This window comes from Bos taurus, chromosome 24 (genome assembly GCF_002263795.3).
Source record: "Bos taurus isolate L1 Dominette 01449 registration number 42190680 breed Hereford chromosome 24, ARS-UCD2.0, whole genome shotgun sequence".
In the NCBI taxonomy this organism is placed as follows: domain Eukaryota; kingdom Metazoa; phylum Chordata; class Mammalia; order Artiodactyla; family Bovidae; genus Bos; species Bos taurus.
This window is the reverse complement of record NC_037351.1, coordinates 13,870,168-13,891,612: the sequence shown is the minus strand read 5'-3', so window position 1 is coordinate 13,891,612 and position 21,445 is coordinate 13,870,168. Positions and strand designations below refer to the sequence as shown.

Here is a 21,445-nt window from a genome sequence, read left to right as displayed (position 1 = left end):
GATTTTTAGTAACCTTAAATCTGTTTTTCTGGATAGGATTTGAATAACTAATGTTTAATTTCTGTTCGGTGTCACTGGTTCTGTTTTAAATAGAAAATGTAGGTTAATGGCAACAGATGTAAAAGATTAATACAGTTGAAATGTAGTGACAAATAATCTACAAAGTAATTGGATGTTTAAGCTTCTTAGAAAATATTCCACTTTGTATTTATTTACATTGTTTCCCTTTGCCATAATAATAGAAACATGGGTGATTTCATTTATGTATATATGTGTGTGTTCAGTCCTATTCGACTCTGCAATCCCATGACTGTAGCCCACTAGGCTTCTCTGTCCATGGAATTTTCTAGGCAAGAATACTGGAGTGGCTTGCCATTTCCTACTCCAGGGGTTTTTCCTGACCCAGGGATTGAACACGTGTCTCTTGCATCTCCTGTACTGGCAGGCAGATTCTTTACCACTGAGCACCTGGGAAGCCTAGTTACATTTATACCAACAGATAATCCAGAAACATTAATATGTGCCTTTTACAAAAGGAACACATACTGGGCTATAATAAAGGCAAACATTTTAACATAGATCCTAGCTGTGCATGAGAATCACTGGGGATCTTTGTTGGGGAGGGGAGACCAAAACAGTTGCAGCCCATCAGGTTCAGTCAGCCTGGGTTTTGGCCCCAGCATTGGTATTTTTAAAGAAACTTCCCAGGTGAATTTAATGGGCAGCCAGGTTTGAGAACCTCTGAAATATCCCTTTCAAAATTGAGCCTTGCATTCCTCTCCTTGAGTTAACCTGTGGTAGATTCCTGAGACTCCCCTGTGGCAAGACTGGGAAAAATCCTATATAGTCAACAAAGCAAAGCATGAATTATTAAGGATTCACTGAAAGAGTATCATTGTTTTCATCACCTAACGCGTAGCAGTTGGTTGTATCCTACTGACACTGCAGTCCTTACAGCCTTCTCTGTGGACCCTCTTCTGGATCCCTTTCCTATAAACCATAGAGCTTAAAGAAGTTCCTGGTGCCTTGCAGTCCTTACAACCTTCTCCATGGACCCTCTGCTGTATCCATTTCCTACAAACCACAGAGCTTAAAGAAGGTCTTGGTTCCTTCCTGCTCCGAAATGCCGTTTCTGAACCTTTCTGTCCTGGCCTTCTTAACAAAAGCATAGATACACACCATGAAGCCAGATAAATTACCTACTGCTGACCATCAACTGCCTATTTCCCTGTCATTCTCCTCCACTGAAAACTTTCATTCTTGTCTTCTTCAGGCCTGCTGCTGTGACTTCAACATCTTCATGAATGGTCCAGCTGTGACCTGGCCTCACAGAGCCTGGTTCTCATGTAAAGCCAGCCTTGGCCACTCCCTCTCATTAAGAGTCAAGTTAGCCCTTCAAAATCTTGATCCAGTGCTTTTCACTGTCTGAGCAGCACACCGTCTGTCCTTACAGCTCTTTTCATTCCTCCATGTCTTCAACGTCAATCTCATTACCCTACCACTGTATATAATATACCTTAATTCTCACTTTCCTCCTTCCCCCATTGAATTTTACAGCCCCAAACTGTAATCCCTCTTAACTGCCACAGCTAAGTGAGTGCCACTGGCTTCCATTAATAGTGGGGAGAAGACCAGGATATTGCTAACATTGTACTGCTGCCCTATTTCCTCACTCTCCTCAGTACATCTATTTTTAAAAGTTCTCACTGTCTCCACTTACTTGCCTCCTTTCTTCCTCAGCCTTCTCCAGTAAGTCTTCCAGTCATGCTCTGCTATTGAAACTAATTTTATCAAAATAAACAGTTACCTATAGCAAATCCAGTGGCCACTTTTGCTTCCTTGAAGCTCTGACACAGTTGACCATGACTTTGTTCCTAAAAATCTTTCTTATATTTGACTATGACTTAGTTCCTAAAATTCTTTCTTTGTTCCTGTATATACATAGGTTCCAGGTGGCTCCGATGGTAAAGAATCTGCCTGCAATGTGGGAGACCCAGGTTCGGATCCTGGGCCAGGAAGATCCCCTGGAGAAGGAACTGGCAACCCACTCCAGTAATCTTGCCTGGAGAATCTCATGGACAGAGGAACCTGGTGGACAATGTGGTCGCAAAGAGTTGGACATGACTGAGTGACTAAGCAAAGCACAGCATATGTATAGTTTAGTCGCTAAGTAGTGTTCAACTCTTTGCGACTCCATGGTTTCAGTTTAGGGGGAACAGATCCAAAACTTTTTACCAAGACCAGCTAAAAACCTTTGTTGTTTAAAACCAAATTTTTTACTCACATCCATTCCCAAAGTCAGATCTGGGCCTCCTTCTATCACTACAGCGCTGCATTACCACTCAGGGCGTAACTGTCCAAGAGGAGAGTGTTCTGAGCAGGAGGTGGCCTGTGCCCAGTGGACACTTACTAACACCTTTCCCCACACGGCTCCACCTCTAGTAATGAACGTTTGGAAAACGAACATACTTTGTCTTTGTTTAGAGGAAAATGAAAAGTTTGAGCACTGATGAGGATAAAACTTCCTACAGGGGTCCACATACTCCAAAGGTGAAATGATTTAGATAGCTTGTATATTTTTAGTGTAGAAGAGTATGAGCTATTTTCTCCTCCATTTAGGATGCTTATAACCACATCAGTCACTGTATTTTCTAAGATGGTGGGATTAGTGTCTCTGGAGGATACTTATGATTCATGAACGGAGTCACACTATTTCCTTTCACTCATTACCCATGACACACCAAGGTAGTCTTAAGATAGCAGATGGAGTCACGTTGCCACTTCACTCATTACCCATGACACACTGAGGTAGTCTTAAGGTAGCAGGTTCTTGTCTTCATTGAGCAAAGACAGATCTTCATTCCTTAGTAAAACGCAGTTAATGGTATAAAGCGGATTCCCCCTTAGATCCCTTCTGAAAAGAATATACTTACTAAAAAATGAAAAAAATGTCATTATTAGATGGTTACTCCAAAGGTGTGTTCCCTATTGGGAAACCTAGAAGTGGTATTATATCAAGGCCCTAGAATAAGATATATTTTCAAGTCTTGCTTTTCATTGAGACAACTGGTGAATAAGCGTACATTGTATTTTCCATAGGAGTAATAGTAATCATTATAAAAATCTAAGTATTACTACTTGTAGGAGTGCTCTTAATATGAGAAAAGAATGGCAAAATTCTAACATATTGTTGTTTATTTTTATTTCCCATTCTCCTTTAGGTATTCTAATCTTATTTTGAATTTGTTTTCCTTGATGGTGGATGCAAACATTCCAGATATTGCTCTTGAACCAGATAAAACTGTGAAAAAGGTAATTTTCATATACCCTCAGATATCATAGTCTACTTTTCATACTTAAGAAGTATCAGGGTTTTAACAACCCATTTCCCCTTGTCCCGACCCCTGGACTCTTAAGTAATGTAAATTAAGAAAGAGACCTTGTGTATATTTCTTTCTCACATTTTAGAATACAAGAGGCTCTCAAGCCCTCTGCAACTAGTTTTATCCCCTTCCCTGTTTATGCCCACGGTCACATGAGTAGCTCACTATATCAAGACAGGAAGCTTACTATCACCACCCTTACTCTTTGTCCTAAAAAGTTTAGCTTCTCTTTAATATTCCTACTAAGATACCTGCTTCCTGGTACTCCAAGACCAAGCATGCCAAGAATCAGAAACAAAATATTATAATAGTATATAGAAGAAAACAGTTGTTCTTTATCTTTCCCATTCATACCCTTGGTTACAGGGGTTTCTTACTGTGTCAGGAGAGTAGAGACCTGCTTTTAACTTAACCTGCAAAGAGAAGCATGAAAGAAAGCTTTCATATAGATGAGTAGTTATTCAGAACTATCTTACCCTGAGATGCAGTGAGAGATGGGAGAAAGGAGTAATAAATTTGAAGATTTTTTTTTTATTCAAATTAATTTCTGTCTCTGATTCACTGAAAGTGAAAGTCACTCAGTCATGTCCAACTCTTTGTGACCCCATGGACTATAGAGTCCTTGGAATTCTCCAGGCCAGAATACTGGGGTAGGTAGCCTTTCCCTTCTCCAGGGGATCTTCCCAACCCAGGGATTGAACCCAGGTCTCTTACATAGCAGGCAGATTCTTTACCAGAGCCATTGAGGGGGGTGTATATAACACATTTTATTTATCCAAAGATAACATTAAATGATCTTAAATAGCAGAGGGCTTATTAATAATGAGCTTCAAAGACAGTATAGCTTTTTAACTTACAGAAGTATAAAACTACTAAAATTGTAAGATGGAATTTTTCTGGTGGTTGTAAATAATATTTCTCACCAAAAGCCCTAAGTTCTGATGTAATTGACTCAGCATTATTAGAAACATACCGCTGTGGGTTGAACATTGTCTTGGTCCATTTGGGCTGCTGCATATATCAGTATGACAAAATACCAGACACTAGGTAGCTTGTAAATAACAGAAATTTATTTCTTAAGCTTCTGGAAGCTCTAAATACTAGTCTAGAGTGCCAGAATGGTCAAGTTAAAGCCCCTTTGGGATCAAAGGGTACTTCTTAGGGTGGAAGGTGCCGGGAAGCTCTTTGGTGTCTCTTTATAAGAGCACTAATCATTCATGAGGGCTCCACCCTCATAATCTAAGTACCTTTCAAAAGGTCCACTTACTGATGCCATCACATTGGGCATTAGTATTTCAATATGGATTCAGAAGGTACAAGAATATTTACATAATTTCAAACATGAATGAACCTATTCTCTTTTACTTAATTTTATGAGTCTTTGGCAGTGAGAGGGATTTTAATGTAAATCTTATTGTTTAACATTTAAGAAAATTATGCTCCTTTTAGGATTTCATTTATTATTTTCTAGGAAGCACTATTTCAAAACTCCCCACCCTGGCCAAACTAGGAAATGGACTACTTATCACACTAGGTTTTGATGTGGGTAATTTTTTTCAACTTAAGCTCATTCATCAAGAAACATAAGTAGTTGACGAAAATTTCAAAATGGATGACTGCACCAGATTTCAAATGTTGTTGCTTTTGTGTGCCTGTGCCTGTGTGGCTATTTTTAGGATCTGTTGTTGCTGTTTATTTTAAACCCATTTAGCTCTGTCATATGCTCACTCTTGCCTGACTTCATTTATGTTCAGAACTCATTTATGAAAGTCCTAATGGTAGTTGTCAAATGGAGTCTTTTTGTTTCTTCTTCCAGTATGTAGTTTTTGTTCTTATTAGATCTTTTATTTCAACTTTTCCTTTTAGAAAATCTTGATTATATTGTTTAAACTTTTGTTACCAGCTATCTTTATGGCATTTCTTCAAAGTATTTAATCATGGCAAAGTTCAACAGTATTTTCCTTTTTTCCATAGCATATTTTAGTACATATATATCATTTCTTTTTAATTTTTTGAAATTGACTACTCATTTTATTGTGCTTCATAGATAACTGCGTTCCTTACAGATTTTGAAGGTTGTAGTAACTCTGTGTTGAGCAAGTCTGTTGGTGCCATTTTTCCAACATTCACTCACTTCGTGTCACATTTTGGTAATACTCAACGATATTTCAAACAAAGGGTATTTTATCTACTTTTGAAAGACAGTGCAGAGGCTAAGATTTACAAGTTTGCATCCTTTTGCTTGATAAGTAATATGTCTTATCTGGGTTTCCAGTTTGCCAAGAGTTCAAGGGTGCTGCTCTGTGAAGTGTTGATAAATGTTCAACTACTGGCTATCTAAAAAATACTGTCTCTAAGTTTATTTTAATTTGCATTAATATAAGAGATGTGTAGCACAAAATTTACAAAAATATAATAAAGTGTTCTATAGTCTTTCTCTTTTAAAAAAAAAGAACACTGCAGATTGATTCGAGTGCAGCCTTAGCTAATGAGGTGTAAAAGGACAGAGTTTGGAGCTGAAAGAGATAACCAGGAGTCAGAGGAGAAATTGTAGAAGGGTGGAAGGCACAGAGGTAAAAGGACAGGGGTAGAATAACAAGTAGCCTAACACAACTCAATATGTATGATAACAAATCAACCATTTTTATGCAGTTAATCTTTCTTATAAAAAAAGAATGTCTTCATATTCGGTGAATAACATTTTCTTTATATACTAAATACATATCTTCTGTTTGTAATTTAAGCACTTATATAAGTATGCAGGCTTTGGCAAATTGGGTTAAAGGTTTATTTTGATTCTTCTGCCCTATAGTGTTTTTGACGTCCTTAAAAAAATAGTTTTTAAAATTCTCAGACATGACCTCCCTAGGTAGAAATCAAGGAATACAATGGAATAAACTCTTTAACTGGGATCCAGAAATGAGAGAGTTGATTGAAGGTATACTTTTAGATCTCCCTCCACCAAATTGTGTTTCACTTGTTCCACCTACCTCTCTTTTACCTCCTCTCTCCTGAGCCTGCAGGGCTGTCGGATCACCCGGTATACTTGCAGTGCAGTGAAGGGAAAAGAGCACTGAGCGGGCCATGGGTGGCGGTGGTGGTTGTTCTGTCTCCCAGTCGTGTCCGACTCTTTGTGACCCCATGGACTGCAGCACACCAGGCCTCCCTGTCTCTCACCATCTCCCAAAGTTTGCCCAAGTTCATGTTCATTGCATCCGTGATGGGTTGTAGTACTGTCTGCCTTTTCTTCTTCCTGATTTTGTAGTAGTTCAACTCCATACTTAAAAGGAAATACTAAACATGGACCACTTTTTATCCACTTGGAAATCCCATTTTTTTCTAGCCTGTCTTTTCAGAAGTTTATATGGATCATTTATAAGAGGAGAAAGGAGTAAGTACAGTGGTTACTGAGATCGTCTGGAAGCATAAGCCACTTATCATCAGTTAAAGGTCCCTGGGTTGGCTTCCTAAATTCTCTGTCTCAGTTTCTGTGTCTTAGAGATTGAGATATTATCTACCTCAGAGCCATCAGAGAGTAGAATGAAATACTGCATGTAAGGTGCTTTTGCACAGTGTTAGCATGAAGTAGTCAAGCATGGCAACCTGCTCCAGTATTCTTGCCTAGAGAATTCCATGGACAGAAGAGCCTGGTGGGCTATAGTCCATGGGGTTGCAGAGTCAGATACAACTGAGCTCTAACACACAATCATTTGGTAACATTTGCTTGTGTGTTTTAGGGAACTATTCTGATATATATCTCTACTAATCTTTCTAGTTCTTATTGCTATTCAGAATCAACTGTATGTTTTAATATGAAATAATGAAAAAGTCCTCAGTCTTTAGAAATTATAGGTCATATTGAAGTAGTTCTTTGCAGAAGTATAAGGAACTCCTATAGGAAAGGGGACATCTTAGAAGATCTAGTTTATAGTTTACTTTTTGTCTGTTTTTAAATTTGCAGGGCTGAACAGAATTATTTTCTATTCACTTTGTTAATATTTTTCTGAAAAAAAAAAAAAAATTACAACCAACCAAGATGGGGTGATATAAAGAGCATATAGGAAAAAGTAAAGTTACACATTCAGGAGAATAGTATTCAGAACTCCTTATAGGTTATGAACCATTTCTTTGCTGTAAAAATAGGTCATTGTAATAATATCTGTATCTGTCTGTTCTTGTCTCTTCAAAATGTTATGTTTTTCTTTATTCAAAAGCTAATAGACTGTGACCTTGTAGGTTCAGGATAAATTTCGTTTAGACCTGTCTGACGAAGAGGCAGTACATTACATGCAAAGTCTGATTGATGAAAGTGTCCATGCTCTCTTTGCTGCAGTGGTGGAGCAGATTCACAAGTTTGCCCAGGTAAGTTCTCTGATGGCAGTGCGTTCATCTCAGCGTCTCCATGTTCTCCCATAGAATTCTCTCAGAACTGTGCCTTTCTCTGCAAATGACACATCTTCTCTGATTTTTTTTTTTGTCAAGCCTTCTTGACATCTCACCAGCCTTCCAACGTGAGTGTGTTTGATGCACTAATAACTCTAAAACATTCCACTGAAATACTCTTAGTAACTAAATTGTGGAGCGTCAGCATAGGTATATCTGTATATTGTAGTCAGTGGTACCTATAAATTTTTCTTGAGAATGATCTTGGGCCTGGTGGAGGCCTTGACAAGTGAGACTTGGACACTTGTTGGGTTTGGTAAATGGTGAAGTGCTAGGAAAAGAAGTTAGAAGCTGAGAAAAGTGATGGTGTATGTAGCACACACAGAAGGGTCTATCTGTAGACTTACTGGTTAGCAGACTCTTCTACAGTTGTTTGAGGGAAGACTTTTTTACACTAGCCTTGATGATAAACCTCAGATTTAAAACCTATTTCAATTTTGAATTTCATGATGAGGATGATGATGTAAGTGGTTAGGGAAAAGAAAAATGAGGGTGCTTTCCTCTCCCACATCCTCCTGTGAACTCCTTCCTGACTTTACACATTCAGTTAATGATAATTTTACTAATACTGCAAGCTCAAAGCTTGTCTGTTTTAACTTCTCCCTCACCCAGCATACAGGATGTCACTAAGCCTTGTGAGTTTCCTTAACTGTTTTTTAATTATCATTTTCTGTCATTTTCCCACTATTGACATTTTGACCTAGTTTTTCATTTTAATACTTTGGGTAACTAAAATCCTTCAAAACTGCTTTTAGTATTTTTTTTCTCTCAGCATTCTTATCTTTATTCTGCTAAATAGTCCAATCAGATATATCTTCACAAAATACAGCTTTATCCTTTTTTTTTATAATTTAAATATGAAAAGTGTTTCCCCGTTGCCTGCAAGTGATGTCCAGTCTCTAGCAATTCAGGGCCTTCCAGATTGTTGTGTTCTAAGCTTCTTTCTAAGCTATTCCCTGAATACTCTCTTTTTCTCAATATTTTTGTTTTCTTCCATTTCTCTGGCTACTTAGCTCTTTTCTTCAGCCCAGAATGTCTGTCTCCTTAATAATGAATCTCCTGTAAATGCCTGCTTGCTAAAATCCAGCCTGTCCTTCCAAGATCTATTAACGCCACTCTGATTCATCTTCCTCTGAATATTAATAGTACTTTGTACTTTTAATATGAGTTTCACTTACATTTTATTTTCTATTATAAATATTTGAATCACCTTATAACTCCTAAAATGCAAGCTTCTTGAAGACTGGGATATGTATCAATGACCCAGAAGCACAGTGCCTTTAAACACTTAAGAAATATCTAATGAATATAAGGGAATTTTTTTTCCTATAAATATTAGCTGATATTCTTTCTCTCTTGTGACAAAAAATGTTTCTTGTCTCTAAACACCAGTCTGAGTCGTATTTTATTATAAGTGCCAACTCAAGGTTTGCTGTACCCACCATTAATCATCATCACTTCTCAAGAGAGTAAACTGTGACTCAGAGGGTAAGTTAAGTGACTTGTCAAAGTCACCAAACTAGTTAGTGGCAGAGCTGGATCAACATACAACACAGCAGAATATTTTAGAACTGTAAAGGGAAAAAGTCCAGAAAGGTATAATGACTTAGCCAACTTCATGTGTCTAATGAGGGGCAGAATAAAGGCTTGAACCCAGATCTTCTGACCCCCATATCCAACCAGTGACAAGCTAGATTAATTTCTAGCTTATCAAGCTTAAGTCTTCTTTATCAGAATCTGATACACTTTTTTTATTTTTATTTAGGTATAGTTGATTTATAGTGTTATAAATGTTTCAGGTGTACAACATAGTGATTTACAAGAATCCCAAGTTCTTTGCCTCAGGAAGTTAACTTGAAAGTGCTCATGCTTGTCTTTCAAGTTTCTTTAAATATGTCGTCTGTGAGGGCTTCCCTGGTGGCTCCGTGGTAAAGAATCTGCCTCCCGGTGCAAGAGACATGGGTGGATCCCTGATCTGAGGTGATCCCACATCATGCGGAGCAACTAAGCCCATGCACGATAACTATTGAGTCTGTGCTCTAGAGCCTGGGAGCCGTCTAACTACTGAAGCCCCCGTGACCGAGAGCCCGTGCTGCACAAGGGGAACCACCATAGTGAGAAACCCGAACAATGCAACTAGAAGGTAGCCCCCCAGCCCCCACAGCTGGAGAAAAGTCCGTGCAGCAACGAAGACCCACACAGCCAAAAAATAAATTAATAATAAAGATTTTTTTTAACTGTCACCTGTGTTCATACTATTATACAACAAACAATATCAATATGTGTAACATTAAGACATTAATTTTAATTGGAATTTGCTTAGGTATTGAAAGGTACCAGAGACACTAAACAAGGTCTTAGTGAAAGTGAAGTCGCTCAGTCGTGTCCGACTCTTTGTGACCCCGTGGACTGTAGCCCACCAGGCTCCTCTGACCATGGGATTCTCCAGGCAAGAATACTGGAGTGGGTTGCCATTTCCTTCTCCAGGGGATCTTCCAGACCCAGGGATCGAACCCGGGTCTCCTGCATTGGAGGCAGACGCTTTAACCTCTGAGCCACCAGGGAAGTCCAAACAAGGTCTTAACTTCACCTAAGTCTTTTCAGATTATAAAAGTATATATATGCATAGTTGTTTCTTAACTAATCTCTGAGGGAATATGTTTTCCTTCGAAATTCACATTCTTACATATGCATTTGCTAAGTATTGATCCTAGTAAATCACATGCACACTCAAGTTTTGATGATGAACATGTGTTTCTTTGTCCCTCAGCATTTATTATAAGGATGCATTTTGCTAATTGATTTTATGCTAATTTTAGTGCTTTCCTAGTAATCATTATGGATTATAGAACCAATTTTTTTACAAAATGGAGGTAGACATGTTAACAGAAGTTCTTCCTGCATTAAAGAAATATTCTTAAAAACGACTGAAAAATTGCCAGATACAGGTGCTATGTTGACATGCCGAAAGGCTTATTTTATTCCATCATGCCATTTGCTAGGAAGGGTTGAGATTAAACACTGTAATATTTGTTGCCTAGCAACACCCACCTACTAGTGGTGGAAATTTTCCACTGAAAACCACTTTTATTTGGGTCATTGTCTTTGAAATTGCATCATCAGAGGTCTTTTTCCCTTCAAAATCATCTTATAGGGCTTTCTAGTCTTGTCTGTGCAAAAAGGTGGAGACCACTTAGTTTGGGTCACTTCATGCTCTAAAACTATGCCTTTCAATGGAAATCTCTCATATTGCAGCCCATTTCTTTCTAGTTTCTGCTTTTTCCTGTCTGTCTTTCTTCATTGATTGATGGTAAAAGTCTGGAGAAGGGGATGGGGGTGATTTCCATTAATCTTAATACATATTTAATTGGATGAATATAGATTCAGGTTAGAGATATATTTTTGGCACACTAAATGTAAAAATTTATGAACAGATTGGAAATTTTAGGTGAGTTCCAGCTCAGCACACTAAGAGCACATCCCACTGCCATCCATCTGGCAAGAACCCTTCCTTAGCCCCTTTGGTATTTGAGGAGGAAGAGTACAGGGCCCAGCAGAAGGTCACAGGAATGTGCAGCCCCAGTGCACCTTTGATGAAGAGAAGCCAGCTGTACACACACACTCTCACACTTGAGATTAAAACATACATCATGAAAGGAGGAAAGAGTATGTTTATTATGCCAGCATTTCCCCCGTATCTAACAGATGTGTCAGGGACTCTCTCCGAAGTAATTCAGGTCCTACATTCCTCCCATAAACATGACATCTTACCATGCTGAATGTGATTCCAGTATTGAAGGTTCTTTGGGGTTTTTTGTGATACAACATGGCCTCTAAATACAAGCCATCTGCTCCATCTGCTATTCAAACAAAGAATTAGTTTTTTTGCCTCAGTCCTGAGGGGAAAGCTTCCTATTTTGCTTTTATTCATTTTATTTATATTCCATTTTACCTTTATGTAAGGACCTTAGTACTTAAACCGTGTGTAGAATGTTTCCACTGTAACTGCTGTACTCTCTCATCTAGTTTGAGAAGGCACAGATGCAAAAGATGCCCAGAGGAGAAGAGATCAGAACATTATTTCTGATTTTACGTTATATGGACCTTATTTTACCATTAGGAATAAAGAACAGAAATATAGAATATTCCGCTGATCAAAACATAAAGTTTCCAAGGAGCAAGTGTCTTTTAATTTTGTGGCTACAGTCACGGTCCGCATTGATTTTGAAGCCCAGGAAAATGAAATCAGCCACCATTTTCAACATTTTCCACATCTATTTGCCACGAAGTGATAAAACCAGATGCAATGGTCTTCATTTTTTGAATGTTGGGTTTTAAGCCAGTTTTTTCACTCTTTCACCTTCATCAAGAGGCTCTTTAGTTATCTGCATATCTGAGGTTATTGATATTTCTCCTGGCAGTCTTAATTCCAGCTTGTGCTTCATCCAGCCCGGCATTTCACATGATGTGCTCTGCACAGAAGTTAAATAAGCAGAGTGACAATATACAGACTTGATGTACTCCTTTCCCACTTTGGAATCAGTCTGTTGTTCCATGTCCAGTTCTAATTGTTGCTTCTTGACCTCCACACAGGTTTCTCAGGAGGCAAGTCAGGTGGTCTGGTGTTCCAATCTCTTTAAGAATTTTCCACAGTTTGTTGTGATCCACACAGTCAAAGACTTTAGTGCAGTCAATGAAGCAGAAGTATATGTTTTCCTGGAATTCTCTTGTTTTTTCTATGAATCAGTGGATGTTGACAATTTGATCTCTAGTTCCTCTGTCTTTTCTAAATCCAGTTTGTACATTTGGAAATTCTTGGTTCATGTACTGTTGAAGCCTAGCTGGAAGGATTTTGAGGATTACCTTGTTAGCATGTCAAATGAGCGTGATTGTACAGTAGTTTGGACATTCTTTGGCATTGTCCTTCTTGGGGATTGAAATGAAAACTGACCTTTTCCAGTCCTGTGACCATTGCTGAGTTTTCCAAGTTTGCTAGCATATTGAGTGCAGCACTTTAATAGCATCATCTTTGTTAATGAATTAATGTTACGTTAATGGCCCCGCACATCTTTGTTAATGTCTCCAAAAAAATTCTTTACTGGATCTTTGTTATTCTTTCAGCACTGCTTCCTTTTATTTTTTTCCAAACCATTTCTGTACTCTGTATTGTACATTGGCTTCACAATGTGTGGAATAAATTAATAATTTTCACAGTCTCTAAAAATGTTGCACCAAGAACTAAGCTTATTACTCAGAATATTAATCATCTGTCACTGCAGAATTCAGTGGAATTTTTGCCTTCCTAGTTCTAGATTTGTCTGCTATTTAATAATGAAGTCATCTTGAGCTTACAGTTAGCAAACATTCCTTCCCCAAAATATTTGCTTATATAAACTAGAATTACCTGAAGTTTATGTTGTTGTTCTTTGTCTTTTTCTATTAAGGATTACATGTTTGTCTTATTCTAATTTTTTTTACTATAAACTGTTGTTTCTCTTCTTTGTGAACAGAGAAGCTTATTTTCTTTTTGTTGTTGTTTTTAATTTTTGCAGTACTGGAGAAAATGAAACTGGGTTTGGCCCATCAAGATGATTGTCACTGTAAGAAAACAACTTTAAAAGCAACATGTGTGTAATGAAGACTTAAGACTGTCAACAAGGAAGAGAACATTTAGTCCTGAAGATACCATATGCCCTAAGTGTTTCACAGTGCCTGAGTTCTGTTTCCTTGGATGTCATTGCTTAAATGCAATCTTGAATGGTTTGTTTGAAGTATTGTATATAATTATTTTCAAATGTACACATTGTTAATAAGCTAAAAAGTAAGAATCTTGTTCCAGAACCATGTACATACTTTGAGAGTTCTCAAGGAATTTTATGTTGAAATAGTAAAACATTTTAGTCTTCAACTTTGAAAGCCCATTGTTTTCTCGTCTCTTCACATCGGCAGAGCATCGTATGAGTTTGGGCTTCTCGGTTGTGCTTGTTTGCTTTGTCTCTCAGTCCCTTGTTCCCTGTCTCTGTTGTTCCTCTTCCACCCTAGATTTTTTTTTTTTTTTTTTTGGCCCAATCTATAATACTTCAAGTTTTACATGTTATGCCTATTCTTAAGAATTATATATATTTCAAATAAGACAACCATTTTTTCTTACTTACAAATACTGGAAATTTTGTTTTGTAGTTCACATTTTACCTAGGTTGTACATATATAAATCAAGTTATAAAAATGTAACTATCTCAATACTTAGCCAAAAGGTAATATGGCAGCAGTTTTTCATATTGAACCTAAGATATTTTTACATGTAAGCATAAATTGTCTTTGTGCAATAAATTTTTTTATGAAAACTTAGTTTTCAAGAGCTTTTAAAAGTAACTCTCCTAGACCTGTTAATATAATCTACCCTTTCTGATTAAAGCAAAATAATTTGTAGTGTTTGAAGACTGGAAGTCCTACTAGTCCATCTAGCTTTTTTACCTAATGGAACTTTAGCAAAAAGGAACAAACACAAATGAGAAGAGCAGAGCAGTGATAACCTTGGCAAATTGTTGTAAAGTCATATAATTTTGTTTTGGAAGGTAAACAGTATCTCTTTCAATGCTGAATAAATATTTAATATCAAATGATAGAAAAAGATTTAAGAAGGTTATATTAAGGCACAGTTTCAGAAAATGTCATTATAATGTTACCAAATTCATATCTGTGAGTTTGCTGCATTAGAGTGGGGTTACCAGCTGGAAAGCAAGTATATAATTAAGAGAGAATCTTAGCGGCATATGGAATTTGACTTGTATAAAACATACATGCACATTAGAAAAATGGTAAGGATGAAAATGCCTCTGAATATTATCATAAGAGAATAATGCCTAATCTAATGGGTAAGCTCCATCCTCTCGCTTACTTTTTCTTCGCTTCATATATTTTCATCATGTTTTGTTACCCAGAAGTTTGTAACCAATCTGCATTCTTACTCTTCTAGTCCTGTTTCTATTGGTACCTCCTTCAAAAGTTTCCTCAAAATGACACTGCTAAAAGTGACCGCTCCAACTTTCTGAACTCTTTTAATTCTTTATTTGTAGCTTTTTAATTGGCACTCAGTGCAGTAAGGCATTTTTATTGTAGTTGCATCTCCTGTTACAGAGGTTGGGAAACGTTTTCTGTAAACGGCCAAAACAGTAAATATCTTCAGCTTTGAAAAGCATGATCTTGGTCATAACTGATACTCTGTTGTACAAGTAAAACAGTCACAGACAACGTGTAACCAAATGTTATGGCCAGATTTGACCCTCAGGCCATAATTTGCTGACCTCTGTTTGAATTAACTGTAGGTCAAACTGTATCATCTTAATCATCTTTATAAACTCCATAACATTTTGCATAGATAGTAATATGGATATTTATGTTACATGCTCTATAAATGTTTTTGAACTACTATGATATTGTATAGTGGCAAACAATAATAAGGTGGGTTGATTATGAGTGAGCTTGTATTCTGTGCAAAGTTTATAGGGATTATGAGAGAGAGAGCTTTATAGGAAGGAAGACAGGTATTGACTAAGGAAGGATAGTGGCTTTGGTTTTGTAGAATGTATTTTGGCTGTGGGTGGTGAGCCTGTATCACAAAGAAAAATGATTCATCAGTTTCCATTTCTACTGCTCAAGCAACCTCTGTGCTCTTACTATTTCCCCCAGATACCATTTTTTTAAATCATGTAGTCTGTATTTTCCTTTATTATCATTGCCATTCAGATTTTTGGCAGGTTTACAGTGTTTCAAGCACATTGCTTTCTTTGAGTTTGAAGAAAGTGTTTGTGGGGACACGTGCCTTAATTTAGAAGTAGGAGTATACTCTTGTATTCAGAATGAGATTTCTGAATTGGGGAGAGAAAATGTGGATGGCAGCCACTGTGAGTAGGGCTATCAGAAAGAAGTAAACTGTGGTTCACGTCCCTAAATAAGGGGTTCATATAATCTGATTTTCTTTACTCTCCATAGGGTTAGGTATTCCCTACCTCATTTGTGTATTATAAAGTTTTCAAGTGAGTATTTATTATAATCACAGTCAACATAACTTATGAGAACTTACTATTACATATCAGGATTATACTAATTGCTTCATATGCCTTATATATCACTATTCTGTATAACAGTCCTGAGGTAGAATTCCTTCCCCATTTTATAGAACTTTAAGACAAGTGAATCACCTGCCCAAGGTAAGGCTGCAAAGTGAGAACAGAGTTAGGGTCTGAAGTTGAGTTACTCGTGATCACAGTCTTAACCGTCAGAATCTCCGGGCCTTCATTTCTCACAGAGACAGTGGTGATGGTACTGACCTCTGTGACTCTCATGCACATACTCTGCATATGAGTGCATGTGGTCCATTAGACTTGAATCCCCACAAACAAAGCCTATTCTTTATTTTTCTTTTTTTGAACAGAATTACCAAAGATACAGGGACTAGTCAATTAATTAAATTTTTAAGAAACTGAGTCATGTCATCATGCCACAGATTCATACTTGCCTTGAAATAGGAAATCTGTCAATTGTAAAGGAAATCAGTCCTGAATATTCTATGGAAGGACTGATACTGAAGCTGAAGCTCCAATACTTTGGCCACTTGATAGGAAGAACTGACTCATTGGAAAAGACCCTGATGCTGGGAAAGATTGAAGGCAGGAGGAGAAGGCGACAACAGAGGATGAGATGGTTGGATGACATCACCGACTCAATGGACATGAGTTTGAGCAAGCTCTGGGAGTTGGTGATGGACAAGGAAGCCTGGTGTGCTGCAGTCCACAGGGTCGCAGAGTCGGACATGACTGAGCGACTGAACTGCAATAAGAAATAAGTCAGTCAGTAAAAATATGCAGACAAAGTAAATCTTAACCTGCAATTGTTAACTTACAGGCACAATATCCTTTCTATTTTTGCACATAGACCTAACATTACAGTTTATTTTTTTGTAAAGAATTGCCTTTCTGGCAATGATGAGCTCCCCATGAGAACATGCCTCTGGCAAAGGATCTCCATCTCCGTCCAGAAGAGAAGAAGAAACAAGAAAAAGTGCCTGATGCAGAATTCTAATTGCTATTTCATGGATGTGAAATGTCCAGGGTGCTGTAAAATCACCGCAGGCTTTAGCCATGTACAGACACAGTAGTTCTGTGTGCTGGCTGCTCTACTGTCCTCTGCCAGCCTACAAGAGGAGAAGCAAGGCTTACAGGAGGATGCTCCTTGAGGCAGAAGCAGCACTAAAAGTATCCTGTATCAAGATGAATGGGAAGCCATCCCAATAAACACATTTTGGATACAAAAAAGAAGAATTGAGACTCTTGGGGTTTTTTGTGTGTGAGGGGAAGGCAGGTAAATTTCACAAACAACATGAATTTTCTATAATTAAATATGGAAAGTATACCAGATTTCTGAAATGAATAATTTGATATGTTAACACTTCACCATAAAGAATGCATACCACCTGGATGGGATCCTGGCACAGCTAAAAATGAAAGAAATTCATATAAAGTGTGAACTAGTTAAAATAGTTTCAAAAGTATAAGGCAGTTACTTTATAGAAAATCCCATAGTTTGAGTTTGTTTAATTTTCCTCAAGTTGTGTTATTTTTGGTTGGAACACTTCAAAAAAATAAATACTGTGTACTTTTCATGACCTTATCAGAAAACACATGATATGAATTTGTTCTATGCCTGGTCATGGTAGCTTTCATCATTTGGTAAAAATACATTTTCCAGCTTTTTTCAAACTCTCCAGTTCAATCGCTCATTCCTGTCTGACTCTTTGTAACCCCATGGACTGCAGCATACCAGGCTTCCCTGTCCATCACCAACTCACAGAGCTTGCTCAAACTCATGTCCATTGAGTTGGTGATGTATTCCAACCATCTCATCCTCTGGTCCCCTTCCTCCTCCTGTCATCAGTCTTTCCCTCCATCAGAGTCTTTTCCAATGAGTCAGTTCACATTAAGTGACCAAAGTATTGGAGTTTCAGTTTCAGCATCAGTCCTTCCAGTGAATGTTCAGGACTGATTTCCTTTAGGATTGACTGTTTGGATCTCATTGCTGTCCAAGGGACTCTCAAGAGTCTTCTCCAACAATCACAGTTCAGAAGCATCACTTCTTCAGCGCTCAGCTTTCTTTATGGTCTAACATTCACATCCATACATGACTACTAGAAAAACTACAAACTCTGAAGTTAATTTGTATTTGAAACTTACAAATTAGTGAGCAATTTATAAGTATTTTATAGGGAGACACCTTGAAACTATGTTAATATCTTGTTCTTTTACACACTTTTACCTATTGGTTTTAGCATATGTTGATTTTTCTTGCCTGAATCAAGTATTACTATGGTGAAAGGTAAATGATTTTTTTTATAATTCCATTATTCTTTTGGCAGTTGTTAGAGACCTACTGATACAGCTGTCCTTTCTCCATTAATTATTTATTCATTTATATTAGTATGGATACTATTTTATTTTGTACAGTGCATTCCTATCATCACTTACTATGATGGTAAAATTGCCCAAGACTGACCTGTCCACAGTCTGGTGCCTGTGTCCAACATGACTCTGTAATGTTCTTGAGCCTTTCTTACTTCTGGCACAAGATGATCCAGGCTCATCTTATACTTGATGTGCCCCAGCCCTGCAATCAGCTGTTTCTCCAAGGAGCCCTGATTCTTTCCTGCTTCAGTTTTACCAGATACCTCACCAAATAAGGTGTCTAACTTTTCTGAAACTCTGGAGTGTGAACAGAGTGGATGTAGATATAAATAAGCTCAACACAGGTCAAGTAACATCTGAATGAACCACAGAATTTAACTAGAATTTAGCTATTTCTTTAACTTTTCAGCTTTGATCATCATCACCACTGTCCTTGAGACATCAGGACCAATGTTACCATGTTCTTTATCTGTTTTGTTAGCACAAACCCTCCCTAGGTCAGTGAGAATGGTCTCTTATTCCTATATAGCTTTGTACAACCCCCATCTCTAACCTCTGGAGTTCCTTGACCCATCATCACCAAAAAAGAAGCACTTACACTGAAACAATAAAGATGAACCTCAAAAATATGCTAAGTGAAAGAAGCCAGACACAGAAGATCACATATAAGTTTCCATTTATCGGAGAAGATAAATCTTCAGCAGAAAGCAATTCAGAGGCTGCCAGGGGCTGGGTAAGAAAATGGGAATTGACAGGAAAGGGACACTGAAGGGATGTTATACAATGATGACAAATGTTCCAAAACTGGAACAGCGACTAAGTTTACAATTCATGTACCAAAAAACATAGTATTGTGTTTTACGACATAGAAATTGCACCTCAGTAATGCTGATTTTAAGAGATCCTAAGCAGCTCACTGTCTAAAGCCAGGAAACATTGTCTTTCTACACCATGGGAGCCCCAAGCTGCTTTCACCGCAACATCCACCCACGCCGCCCCTTCCAGCCCATGTTCACCTGACGCACCAAGGTCGCCAGCTTCACCTGCACTGTTGTCGCCGCCCTGTGACGGGCCTCCGAGCCCCGAGCAGACACACGTCCACCAGCACTGCTGTCCGCAGTCAGGAGAAAATAACATGGTGCTCATTTCCAGGGTTTGTGGCATGGCTGATGACAAGGACCAACCAGTCCAGGCCACTCCAGAGGAAGGACAGGAGCCCAACAAGCGATGGAGGAGCCAAGCCAGGAGTGGGACAGCACACGCTCACAGACACCCAGTTCCTTAGTCCACCGGGCTCAGTGCAGGATACCAAGCCCAATTGTAAAAAGAAAACCAAATTGGTATTCTGGGATAATTGTAACTCTTCTCTTTGGGTCAGGTGAGAAATTGCATTCCAAAATATATACTAGGAATGTCCAGGGTTCTGGCCCACTTGGCAGGGTTGCTGCTATAAGCAGCTGCCATCACCTACCAGGTAGTTTGTCTTAAGGGAAAAACACATACACCTGCTACCACAGCACCAGTAGAAATAGTCCCCAATAGAGGCTACTGCTGCTGCTGCTGCTGCTAAGTCACTTCAGTCATGTCCAACTCTGTGCAACCCCATAGACGGCAGCCCACCAGGCTCCCCAGTCCCTGGGATTCTCCAGGCAAGAACACTGGAAACTCAAACTGAAGTCACTCAGTTGTGTCCGACTCTTTGTGATCCCATGGACTGTAGCCTACCAGGCTCCTCAGTCCATGGAATTTTCCAGGCAAGAGTACTGGAGTGGGTTGCCATTTCCTTCTCCAAGGGATTTTTCCCAACCCAGGGATCAAACCCAGGTCTCCTGCACTGCAGGCAGACGCTTTACCATCTGAGCCACCAGGGAAGCTGGGTCCCAAATAGAGGCACCTAACCAAAATTTCCTTGAGAGCATCTCTCTGAACCTGAAGTCTATTTAAAACTTGCTTTCAAATGCAAATCAAAGCCACAATGAGGTATTACCTCACACCTGTCAGGATCGCTAATCATCAAAATGTCTACAAATAAGTGCTGAAAAGGGTATGGAGAATGGGAGCCCTCCCACACTGGTGGAGAATGTAAATTGGTGCAGCCACTATGGAGGTTCCTTTAAAAACTAAAAATAGGGCTACTGTTTGAGCCAGAAATCACACTCCTGGGCATACATCTGGAAAAGATGAAAACTAATTTAAAAAGATATGTTCACTCCAATGCACACAGCAGCACTGCTTATAACAGTCAAGACATGGAAGCAGTCTGTCAATAGATGAACAGATAGAGAAGTACATATATACAATGGAATACTGGGCATAAAAACGAATGAAGAGTTATCGTTTGAGCAACATGGATGGGCCTAGAGGTTATCATACTAAATGAAGTAAGATGAATACTATATGATATTATTACATGTAGAATCTAAAAAATAATACAAATGGATCTGTAAAACAGAAGATGTAGAAAACAAACTTATGGTTACCAAAGGGGAAAGGAGTGTGAGGGATAAATTAGGAGTATGAGATTAACAGATTACACTACTATACATAAAATAGATAAGCAAGTGTTTACTGGATAACACAGGGAGCAATATTTGAAATCTTTTAATAAACTATAATGAAAAATAAGCTGAAAGAAATATTAGTAGTTAAGTCACTCAGTCATGTCCGACTCTTTGTGACCCTATGGACTGTAGCCCACCAGGCTCCTCCGTCCATGGGGTTCTCCAGGCAAGAATACTGGAATGGATTGCCATTTCCTTCTCCAGGAGATCTTCCCAACCCAGGGATCGAACCCAAGTCTCCCACATTGCGGGCAGACACTTTAACCTCTGAGCCACCAGGGAAGCCCAAAATATATATAATATATATATATATATATATATATATAGCGTTGGAGAAGACTCTTGAGAGTTCCTTGGACTGCAAGGAGATCCAACCAGTCCATTCTGAAGATCAGCCCTGGGATTTTTTTGGAAGGAATGATGCTAAAGCTGAAACTCCAGTACTTTGGCCACCTCATGTGAAGAGTTGACTCATTGGAAAAGACTCTGATGCTGGGAGGGATTGGGGGCAGGAGGAGAAGAGGACGACAGAGGATGAGATGGCTGGATGGCATCACTGACTTGATGGACGTGAGTCTGAGTGAACTCCGGGAGTTGGTGA

At 38.5% G+C, this 21,445-nt stretch overlaps 1 protein-coding gene and 1 pseudogene across 2 annotated transcripts in view; both read left to right on the top strand.

The window, feature by feature from the left end:
- PIK3C3 (phosphatidylinositol 3-kinase catalytic subunit type 3) overlaps positions 1–13,742 on the top strand; it is a 164,464-nt gene extending 150,722 nt beyond the window's left edge. Inside the window, 3 exon segments of the mRNA NM_001099067.1 lie at positions 3,222–3,312; positions 7,620–7,745; positions 13,379–13,742. Coding sequence (NP_001092537.1) covers positions 3,222–3,312; positions 7,620–7,745; positions 13,379–13,393 — 232 coding nt within the window. The 3' untranslated portion in view covers positions 13,394–13,742.
- A 417-nt stretch (positions 13,743–14,159) lies between these two features.
- Positions 14,160–21,108, top strand: LOC132343756 (small ribosomal subunit protein eS27-like; annotated as a pseudogene). Its single transcript, XR_009492695.1, has one exon. The product of XR_009492695.1 is annotated as a small ribosomal subunit protein eS27-like (transcript).
- Positions 21,109–21,445: the final 337 nt, after the last annotated feature.